The 11944-nt window shown below is 38.6% G+C and overlaps 1 protein-coding gene across 1 annotated transcript in view; it reads left to right on the top strand.

Annotated features, from left to right (window-relative positions):
• The window catches only part of LOC102840903 (methionine aminopeptidase 1-like), a 149437-nt gene extending 144350 nt beyond the window's left edge, over positions 1 to 5087 (top strand). The window contains exon 11 of the mRNA XM_006872959.1: positions 4924 to 5087. Within this exon, the coding sequence (XP_006873021.1) occupies positions 4924 to 5087 (164 nt within the window). The remainder of the gene's footprint in view (positions 1 to 4923) is intronic.
• The last annotated feature ends 6857 nt before the right edge of the window (positions 5088 to 11944 follow it).

The following is an 11944-nucleotide window of genomic DNA, read 5'->3' as shown; positions in this document are numbered from 1 at the left end:
CCATACTCTTAAATTAAACTCCCTCTTGAAACCTTGTAAGCCAGTCACTTCATGCCTTATTGCCCCCTCAATTTAGGTAGCCAATGTCTAAGTTGCCCATCCCTATCTACTCTGTGTACAGAGGGGATAGCATTGATACTTGATGTGAAGACTCCTCCCCTCCCTGTTAGTAGTCAGAGTTACCTCCATGAGTATAGGTCAAGTTCATCAAATTGTAGCAATTTACCCTTGTTTCCTATGTCAAAAAAAATTTTTTTTTTTAACTCTTACTCTAGTCTCAAGTTCTGATTATCAAACCATGGGTACAATCTGCAAGTCTGCATGTTCTTGTGTCTCTCCCCTCACTTCATATCAGCTGTATGCGTCACTCTCAGCTCCAGCCCTCTGTGGCTATGTCCTTGTCCATGGGCTCAAGTATCCCAAGGTCTTATCACACTTTGGACCAACCAGCCCTTCCTCTTTTCTCTCTCATCTCCAGATCAACAGATGTCAAAAGACTGGTTGAACTCAGCCCATTTCTTCATTTCTGCCTTTCCCCCTCTTCTACTCACCAGTGTAGATCAGTGTGGTTGCCAGCAAGCTTACAAGTCTGCTCATGTTGTTCCCTTTGAGTTTCAGTCTTAGAGGGTGTTTATCCCGAAGGAAACTTGATTGCTAGCGTTGATGGCTACCTGGCGAACAACTTGCTTATTCTTGTAGTAGCCAGTCATACTGACATTTTTGTTTGGGGTTTTTCCTGATGATCTTTCTTTGAAGATGTATCTCTGTTGTTGTAGCTGTTCTAGGCTGGTCTGAATGTCCTTTCTAGTGAGAATGTCCCACCTCATAAGGTTTTGGATGGGACTCAGGAGTCCACCTAAGATCCTATACACTGCAAAGGCTCTGCAAGAGGCCTATATCCCTGGGCAAGTTTTAGAGCCCCTTTTAGGTATTGCAGTCAGATATTGTATGAAGATGGGCATACAAGCTTTCTGTAATCATGTTTCCCGACATTTCTTTCTAGCCCACTCAAGTGTCTATTTTACTATAGTAGGCAAGGGAAACCAATATAAGATAGTCAAGCATCTTAGTATTATTTCCCCTCTTCTAACTATGTGTAGATCCTATATCACAGAGCTCTGTAGGTCCAAGGTTGAGCATACATCACTGTTTACCTCTGTCCCATATAGCCTATGCAAACCTGTCTCAGTGTTCCTCTATCTACCTTATTCTTCCACCCACTCCACCTTCTTGTATTGCCCTCCCTATACCTGATCTATGATGTGTCTGCCCTCTATCCTTTGCTCTACTGTTGCCTCTGTCCACCTCTCCCTAACCCCCTCACCCCAGCCCCACTGTATTGGTTACCTTATATTCCATTAACTTTTCCCTCCATTTAAGACAGGTTGTTTTATCCTGTAATCTACCTGACCTTCTCACCACCTGGATCTCTGTTCCTATGTGTTTACCGTCTTTCACATTGTAATTGTTTTGATCATAGACTGACCTCCCAGATCCTTTGAATTTGTTCTTACAGTTTTGTTCTATTCTCGACTCTTCCATCTGTGATTGAGTTCCAGGTTGTGCTGCCACGTATGTCAGTCTTTGGTTGTTGTTTGTTCTTGTTGGTTCTCTGTTGGGGACGGTCCTCGACATAGGAACTTGGTTCACGAGTGTTTGGTTCATGAGGAGGGCATATCCGGCGGCGATAGGGATAGCGAAAGAATACACAGACAGACAGAAGGAAGGAGACAAAGAGACACCCCAAAGCCAGGGTGGATACATCACTGATGGGCAGACTTGGGACTACAGGCATTGTGGCCTCTGCAGGCAGCAACTCACTGCCCTGCAATCTTTACTGCATGCCCTCCAACCTGTAATGCACTGCAATCTTTACTGCATGCCCTCCAACCTGTAATGCACACCTGGGCCGACCTGGGCCTCTGTTTTATTTAGGGGAGGAGCTTCACACCAAGCTGGGAGGGACTAAAACAGGATACAGCTAACATCAGTAATTTTCCAGACATTCAGATAACTTTACATCGTACTTCCCTGGTTCGAATCCTAGGCCCGCAACTTGGTTTCTCAGGCTCAATGAACATATCTATAGCCCATGAGCTCAGTTGGGGGAAGGTAAGAGGTAAGGACAAAAGGCTTGGGCGGAGTTCCACTGTTTCGGCTTCCTGAGCCAGGTTTTCAGGAACTTGGCTGAATAACTTGCACTCGGGAGAGATTCAGGGAAGATGGCTTTTTTGTCTATAGAACACAGACACGGGAAGTAGCTAAGATATTTTTGGTTAATCTTTTGGAGAAAGGCTTAACCCTTGAAACCTTTAATCTCTGTGGATAATAAGGGCTCATGTCTGCATTTCATTATAAACATAACCGAATACTAAGATTAAAAACAATTTGCCATGACTGCCAGTGGCCTCATTTATTCCTCAGAGCCTGCGGCCTGTATAGTCTACACACGGTCTGCAACAGTTCTCAGTCCACAGACTCCCTTTTAGGATGTTTTTCAGTGCTTGGTTTGCTTTGGAAAAATCCCTTAGCTTCTATTTATCCTGGAAAGTTTTGATTATACCATCGTATTTGATTGACAGCTTTGGCGGGATTCTTGTCTGGTAGTTTTTTTTCTTTCAGGGTTTTATATATGTCTCCCCATTACCTTCTTGCCTGCATGGTTTCTGTTGAGAGATCCGAGCTTAATCTGATTTGCTTGCCTGTGTATGTTACACTTCTCTTTTCCCTAGCTGCTTTCAGGATCTGTCCTTATCTTTGATTTTGGAGAGTTTGATTATTGTATGTTTTGATGATTTTCTTTTAGGGTAGGTCTACCCTTCCTGGGGTTCATTGAGCTTCTTGAATGCTTATCTTTTCACTTTTCAGGATGTTAAGGGAAATTTTCTTCCAGAAGCTCTTCAACTGTCTCCTCTGTGGACTTGTGTGAGTCTTGTTATGGGATGTTGATAATTCTTAAATTATTCCTCTTTATGTTGTCCAGCATGAATCTTAGACCTTCTTCAGAATTGTTTATCCTTTTTTCTGCTTGCTCTTCTACCTTAATATTATTGAGAGATTTGTCTTCTAGCTCACTAGTTCTGGCTACTATCTCTTCAATCCTACTCCTTTGCCCTTTCAGTGTATTGTCCATTTTTTATATTCTATTATTTAATCATTTGGATCTCTTTCTGTAGGTTTTGAATTGTTTCCAATGCTTTATCTATTTTATTTCATTATTCCTATAGCACTTTCCTGACTTCTTCCTTATTTTTCTTAACTCCATTGTAAAATGGGTTGATACATTTTATAATCATTTTTCTGAATTCCTTCTCAGGCATGTCCTAAGCCTGACCTCCATCCTGTGTGGAGTGTAGGTCTACCTCTCATTTGTCTCAGTCACTTACCTCATTTCTGGACATGTGCTGATAAGGTAATCTGTTTCTTCAGCATATTCAGTAGTTAGCTATGGCCTTAATATGTAGATGAGTGTGTGTTTTGGTGTTATTTTTGTTTTCTGAATACCTCCAGGTCGATGTGCTGAGGATATAGGCTTCCTTTTTCACTCTTCGTTTTACTCAACTCAGAGTTACTGCTGCAGGTGTTGGCTTCCTACCTGTTGTATGGCAGCTGGTATTGGTTCTTGTCTAGATTGTGGAATTTACAAAACAGCAATAGTAAAAAAAAAAAAAAAAGACTGATTTGATGCTATAATCGCAGAAAAGAGAGAAGAGTAGAAAAAAAATCTGTAGCCTAATATTAATATGAGCATGATTTTAATGTGCTTTTTCAGCTTCTTGCCTTCAAGGCCACCTGAGAAATTTCAGGATGCCATTATTGGTCCTTATGAGGTAACTCAGGATTTAGTTTTTGGCCTGTGTCCTTTAGTTTGTCTGTCCCATTCCACAGACTCCATTCAGGCCTTTTTCCTAGTGATAAATAGCTCATGGCTGGCTGTGGCTGTTTGGTTTTAAGTGGTAACTGTTCCTTTAAATTTTGAGGAGATTTGTGCGCATGCAAAATAGAACCCTCTGGGGGTAGTGGTGAGGTGTCCACTCACTCAGACATCACCTCTGGTAACCAGAATGGAGGTGTGTAGACAGCGAGAGACCAATGAACAGATACAAAAAAAGAAAAAAAAAATGTCTACACCTTTATCTCCGTGGTTCTGTCAGGCTCTGTGGCTGCTCTGATCCTTCCCTGGTTTGATCTTTTCCAAGATGGCTGCTCAGGGAGCAGCTAAGCACCTTGGATTAGAAAGCACTGGATTTCTTGCTTCTGCTACAAATTCCACTAGCCGTAAGCCTTCCAACTTTCTAAATATGCCTTTATATGTGGTTCAGAGTTTTGCGAGCATCCCCTGAGCCTGCTAGGTCTGGTATTCTGTGTTGTTGCCGACGGAGATCCTCACTGCATTTCTCCCCAATCTGCCATGTTGTTTGTTCAGTACGCCTTTGTCTTTATTTTGGAAATACCATCTTTATTATATATTTGTGCAATATTAAAAATGATAAATTGTAACACATTTCTGGAAATTTATACATTATCATTACTTCATTGGTATCAAAGACAAAAATGGAGTTGGAAAACTAAAACAATTAAGGTAGAAGTGTAACTAGGAATCTAAATAGTGAATTTTCTATTGAGTTCTCTGCTTGATATCCAGGGATGTAGGAGTACATACAAATATACTTACCTAGAGAGTTTATTTAAGAAGTGCAGGTGGAACTGTGGGTTTAGGCATTTGACTGCTGACTATTGAAATTCATCAGCTGCTCTGAGGGAGAAAGATGAAGCTGTCTGCTCTCCTGTGAAGGTTTTACCATGTTAGAAACTCTACAAGGTCATTGTTAGTTGGAGTTGACTCAGTGGCAGTGAGTTTTTCAGAGTTATTTAGAAAATAACTGCACGTTGAAATTAAGATGTTGTCTTTGCTTGTTTAAGGTGGATGGCAGGATGAAACGTGGCCAGATGGCTGGACCGCAGTAACAAGAGATGGGAAGCGTTCTGCGCAGTTCGAGCACACGCTCCTGGTCACAGACACTGGCTGTGAGATTCTCACTCGGCGATTTGAAAATGCACGGCCTCACTTCATGTCCCAATTTTAATTTCTCCCAAGGTGGCACATCTCAAGAATTCCTTTTTTCTGTAATCTTCATTTTATTGAGAGTACAGAAAGGAAGAGGAGATTTTTATCACTTGTTTTTGTTTTGATCATACATAATAAACTACAGCATTTGATGTGTATTCTCAAGAACTTGTCTTGGTTCTGGAAAAACCGAGAATAAAGGAAAAATTTCTCAATCCCTTTACCCAAATAATCTCTGCACCCCATTTACTCATTTGCCCTTTGAGCACTTTTACTTAAACCTGCTTCTAGTTGGCATTTCTCACTGCTATAAACCAGCTGACAAGAGCCAGCTGCTTACCAGTTCAACGTTGAAAATGAAAATTCTTGAAACTTTAGCAACATGTTGCTCCAGATTTTTTTTTAATTATATATGTGAAAATATACATGTATGCATTTTAAATTCCATATGTAATTACTGAACACTATGTGGCCTGGGATTTGTGTTGATTCTTCTCTGACAGGACTAGATGCTGTCACAAGTGGACTGATAGTTGCAGTAATTTAATTCCTGCCTGGGAATTGACCCTTCACTCCCCATGCTCTAATTACTTATCTTTGTAAATTGTGCTTAAGGAAGCACTAAGACAGTGAGACTTTCCAGTGTGGACTGGGTGTGTCGGTGAATGAATGTGGCAAAATTCACTTTGGAAGGCTTTTTTTTTTCTTAATTCTAGTTTATGGCAAACATTGCCATGCTCCAAGTGGTGTCTATCTGTGGCACAGATGAGAATTGTGTATTATACTGTTTTTTGGGGTCAGAATGGGAAGGAGGGTTCCTTCTCTTCCCCTGGAACACTTAGCATACTTGGCACTGATGAAAAGGAAAAGACTTTGAGGCCTATTCCTGGGCAGTGGAGAGGCAGTTATGTGCTGAAAACACACCTTTGCATAGTTGGGAAGCTCATTAGAAGCATCTCAGCTGCTCTGTACTTCTAGTCCTACCAATATTTCAGTCCAAATAGAATTATCTGATGAAGATACATTATAACATGAAGTCATTATCATTAGCATGTACTTGATTACTGGATGTGGATGACTTGCTTGTAATGTAATCTGATACACTGACACATGATATTTGTAGAACATCTTTCCCAGAGTGCCTCAGACCTTCATTGCTTTAAAAAGAACTACAATAATATTTTCATTACTTTTATTATTTTAATGATTTAGTAAAGTGATCCAATCTGGTACAGACTTTTTTGGGGGTATGTGTGTGACATTTTTAACAAACTGTAATATTTGTGAATGGAATGCCTTGCAATATGAATGTTAATATAATGTGTAAAGGGAGATTAAACAGTTTGAATGATTATCCCACCACGTAGTCATTAACTTCGCTGTATTTGTTTGGGATTTCAGAGGGAAGTAGAGGGAAGTGGTGGGAACTGAGATGGTTGATTTTTAAATTTAACATAAAATCATGACCCACTGGGTAAAAAATACTTTTTCAGGTTTAATAGTTTTATAGTATTTTCCAGCTTTGTGCTTTTCAGTCATTTGTTAGCATTTGAGATGCAACTATAAATTTGAAAGCATTTGGTATAGAGAGAATACTGAATATTTAGGGGAACATTTTATGTGCTGATAGAATTAGCCATGTGGCTTATTCCATGTCTATCAGAAAAGAAGTTGAAGGAAGGAAAATCTTTGTGGGATAAGTTTTTTTTATTAAGAGCTAAAACACCATACTGGTGATGCACTTTTCTCAGTTTGGGAGGTTTATAAAATAATAGAGATTTTTATCTATTTTGTATATATATATATATATAATTTGTTAGATTTAAAGGACAAAACATTTCGTTTCATCCTTCTGCCAACTTTTTACAAGATAATTTCAAAAACCATTTCTGCCAATCCTTTACTCCTTAGAATTATAATTTAGAAGAAGGGAAAAAGATTTGTCTTTTATCTTCACTTGCTATCTTTTGCTGATAAAGTGGATTAAGGTACTTTGTTGCTGTTGTTGACTCATAGCAACCCTGTGTAGGTTTCCGGTTTGTTGTTGTTGTGTGCCGTGGAGTCGGTTCCGACTCATAGCGACCTTGCACAGGGTTTCCGAGGCTGTAAATCTTTACGGGAGCAGAAAGCCTCATCTTTCTCCCGCGGAACAGCTGGTAGTTTCGAACTGCTGACCTTGCGGTTCACAGCCCGATTCGGTTTCCGAGTAGGGTTTCCCATTTACCAGTTCCTTTATACCACTTGCCAGCTACATGTCTAAATAGGCAACAGGAAGTTTAGGAATTTGTCTTCTTGGCTTGGTTTATCAGTTTAGACTATAAACACTCCTGGCTTTTCATTGGGCTTGGTTAAAATTGACAGGTGTTTCAGTTTTCTGAAGTTTTCAAATGATCCTCATGGTATCCAGTTCCTTCATTTTTTTCCATTTTATTTTGAAGAATTTAAAATTTACAGGAAAGTTTTAAGTACACTACAGTGAAATAATCATATATGTTATTGGTAAGTGCCGTCAAGTCAGTTTCAACTCATAGAGACCCTAAAACACTGCCTAGTTCTGTGCCATCCTCACAATTGTTATACATGTGCCCATTGTTGCTTTCTCTGTATCAGTCACATTGGGCATCTTCCTCTTTTTCAACCCTTCCCCTCCTCCCCCCAGTTTTCCAAGCACGATGTCCTTCTCCACAGACAGGTCCCTCCTCACACATGTCCAAAGTATGAGAGACAAAGTCTCACCATCACGGCTTCTAAGGAACATTCTGGCTATGTTTCTAAGACAGATTTGTTTGTTCTTACGGCAACACCATAATTCAAATACATACATTCTATCTTTTTCCTTAGCCATTGTCCAGCTTTCACATAAGTGAGGTGATTGAAAATACCATGGATATATTCAGGTGCACTTAAGTCCTCAAAGTGACATCTTTGCTTTTGAACACTTTAAATAGGTCTTTTGCCACAGATTTGCTTAATGCAACACATTGTTCGATTTCTTGACTATTGCTTCTGTGAGCATTGATTGTGGATCCAAACAAAATGAAGGTTTTGGCAACTTCACTCTTTTCTCCATTTATCATAATGTTAATTATTGGTTCAGGTGTGAGGATTTTTGTTTTCTTTACATTGAGGTGCAATGCATACTGAAGGCTGTGGTTCTTGATCTTCATCAGTAAGTATTTCAATTCCTATTCACAACTTTGTGACATGTGTATATTGAAAGTTGCTGATGAGTCTTCCCCCAACCCTGATGCCATGTTTTCTTCATTTAATCCAGCTTCTCAGATGATTTGTTCAGCATACAAATTGAATAAAGGATATGATTCTATATCCTTTACCTATATTCAACAATTACGATTTTGTCACTTTTGCTTCATCACTATAAAAGCGCATTTCTTTAGAAAGAAGTAGCATCATGCCTTACCTACTACTACTATAGCACTCATCTCTGAAAAATAAGGACATTCTCCTACACGGTCCTAATACAATCATTTGTTGTTAAGTGCCACTGAGTTCTGACACAGCAACCATGTATAGGGTTCCCAAGGAGTGACTGGTAGGTTTGAACTGCTGACCTTGTGGTGGTTATGGGTCATTACTTCCAATGAATTTATCATCGATTCAGAATTTTCTAATGTAGAATATATTTACATTTTCTGATCATCCCCAAAATGTTCTTCATAGCTTTTTTATTTTCATCTAGGAATCATTTGATTTATTACATATCTGTGTACTCTCTCTTTTTTTTTTAAAAGAACAATTAATTCCTCTGTCCTTTTTAATCTCTTTTGAAATTGACACTTTGGAAAAGTCAGGCTAATTGACTTACAGAAATCTGATTTGTTCATTTGTTTGCTTATAATGGGTTCAGGTTAAACATTTCAGCAAGAGACTATATACACAGCATGCTTTGTGACCTTTTCATTGCATCACATCAGGAAGCCACATCATCTCAGCCTGTCACATTGCTAATTTGATCACTTTCCATTTTAATAATTCCTATTTTTTAGTAAGTGATCTGGGAGCAGATAACTTGGAGACCATTTGGATAGCCTGTTCACTCTGGTTTTAGCATTCACTGACAATCTGTGGCTGAATAAATTATTTATCCTATTGGTGATCACAAGGGATTTTCTAAATCTAGCTTTCCTTGTACATTTATTAGCTGGCGTTCTACAAAAAGCACTCTTTTTTTTGCTGCCACCTACCCTTTTTTTGTTTTGTTTTGTTTTACTATCATTGTAAATTCATACATTTCTAAAAATATATATATATTGTGTTTGTTCTAAGTTTTGGCCAGTAAGCACTTTTGACATTTCCACCTGTGCCTATCAGTCTTGGCGTGCTTACCTGCCTTTGGCTATATATAGTAAGATAGCTTCCTGTCCAGGTTCAGAATTGGTTATTTCTTCAATTCTTTTGGTGGAGGATGGTATTTGGAAGTCAAGATCTGAGTGCTGCTGGGCCATCATTGCTTCTAGACCTGTTCAAGGAAGAGACCAAGGAAGCACGTTTCATTTCAAATCTAACACTTAATTTTTCTCACCTTCCCTGTTCCATATTTGCATCTTCTCCCAGAGTGCGAACCTACAAAACATGCAAAATGATTTCAGCTACTACACCAATATCATTACCAACAATAAACAGTACAAGATGGCAATCAGTATGTTTTGTCTTTCACATTTCATAAACCATGAATTTTATGCAACAATGTAGTAAATCTTGAAGGCAAAACAGTGGGGTAAAGATACTTTAGTGCCCTGGGAGTCAGAAATATTGGAACTACATTAGAATGTAAAAAAAAGTATTTACATTTGACAGTACTAGATTTCTAATAAGCTTTACAACCACAAGAGGAACAAATTACAGATGCATGGTCCTCTTAACAGATTTGTATTAAAAGAATATCTGGACATGAATGTTTTAGGTACAAATTGCTTTATTATGCAAGCTGCGGCATGCCAGTATTTTAAAAGCTCAATATATTTGCTATTTCATTTAAAAAACAAAACACGTAAGCAACAAAGAACGTAATAGCACAGGTTCTATGTGTGGACGCTTCGGCCCCACTGTTGGAACACTTGATAGGATGAGTGGGCTGTGGTGGCTGCTACTCTAAGCTCTTGTGCAACTTACTTCCTTACTCTTCCTTTTGGTGCTGAGTATGAAGAAGCAAAAAGTAATGTTTTACATTTGAGTGTGTTACAAAAGAAAACACCGTGACCATGTGTTACTTTTTATTGTGGGGACTGGTTGAACTTGGCAGTTATGTGGGTTCTTGTTTTGAATTATCAGTACTGACATGCTGTTTTAATAAAGTAAGGCTCAAACGTCAGTATATGGAGTGCTCAAGAAGGACTTCCTGGCAAGACTGTCAGTAGGTTAAAGTTTTGTGGGTTTTTTTTTTTTTTTTTTTCTATGCAAATTCATACGATGTCCTGCCTTTTTATTATTGTAAAGCTGTTAGTAGAGTAATTGCTCCCAACTCCTGGGTGACTTGAATTTCTCAGCCCTGTCCTGGTGTGGCACTTGAACACAAGGTCAGTTTGAATGCAAGGGGTCAGTGGTCCAAATGCACCAGCCATTCCTCGGAAACCTTATACAGGGTCGCTATGAGTTGAAACTGACTAAGGCACTAAACAACAATTATTACTCCAGGAGTCCTGGTGTGGCACTGTAGAAGAAGCACTGAACTTTTAATCACACCCACCAGCCCACCAGCCACTCCTCAGAAACCCTATACAGTGGTGGCTATGAGTTGGAACCAACTTGACTGCACATTATTAGTTGAAACCCTTCACCACATTGCCAACAACAGCCATGTGATAAGGTTACATATTACCCAGCACTTGTAAGAAATACTGACCTTGTCGTGAATGAGGACAACATTAATAATCAGGACACCAAGACTGACCTCTAGATTCCATAGCTAGTAGGACAACACATCAGATTTCTCTGTGGGGATCTATTTGTAGAAAAGACATCACAATCTAGCAATTATTTTATTATATGTATAGTGTGACTAGAAAAATGTGCTTTATTTCAGCAGTTGGAATAAAATCCAGACTAGCATTTTTAAACTGATTTCGCTATAAAATGTCATATTTATATACTAATCAGTGACTTTGAGCCCTGAATGATTCTGAGGGAAAAAAAATAGCTAAGAATAAAAATTTTGGTCTAAAATGTGGACTAGAAAAAGATTATCAATAGATATTTTTAAGCAAATATCTGCATTTTTATGAGGTTTCACGCAGCTTGATACCTTTGGGAGTCAAAAGTCTTTCAGTTATAAAGTATAAATTGGAAGTACCTTGTGATGGATTATCACTTCAAAAGGAGCATAAACACATTTACCTCAACACAAGGAATTCTGATAGGATGTCCAGTTTAATAAAATTAGCCTGCCCATTCATTCTAGCTGCTTTATTGTCATAGAGAAAAGTTTCATCAACAGATTTTGTATGTCTCTGTTCATTTGGCAGTTGCTTTTTAAAGACTGATTCCCTTTATATAGCTCTGTGAATTTATTATCTAAATAGTTTAAATAAATATGTACTTAATAAAATGTATTTTTGGAAAGTTTTTGTGGTGTATTTTTTCTAAAGATTTGCTGATAAAGAATCTGATCTTCTATGTTTAACTGGCACAAAATTGGCTGAATCCAAAGTTGGTCCTTTTCCTGCATCAACAAAGTGTCTCTAGACCTAAAGAATGTCAGTTGCATTAGGACTTAACTGATCATTGATCTACTTGGGCGATCAGAAGCCAGCAGAAGAAGTTCGGATGCATTCTGGGACATAAAAGATATGTCCCCCCTTCCTTAAATCTACAAAATATTTGAAAATTATCAGTTCAAGTGTAACTTTGCACTCAAGT

The sequence above is a fragment of the Chrysochloris asiatica genome, unplaced genomic scaffold, assembly GCF_000296735.1.
Source record: "Chrysochloris asiatica unplaced genomic scaffold, ChrAsi1.0 scaffold00216, whole genome shotgun sequence".
In the NCBI taxonomy this organism is placed as follows: Eukaryota; Metazoa; Chordata; class Mammalia; order Afrosoricida; family Chrysochloridae; genus Chrysochloris; species Chrysochloris asiatica.
This window is presented reverse-complemented; position numbering and strand designations above follow the sequence as displayed.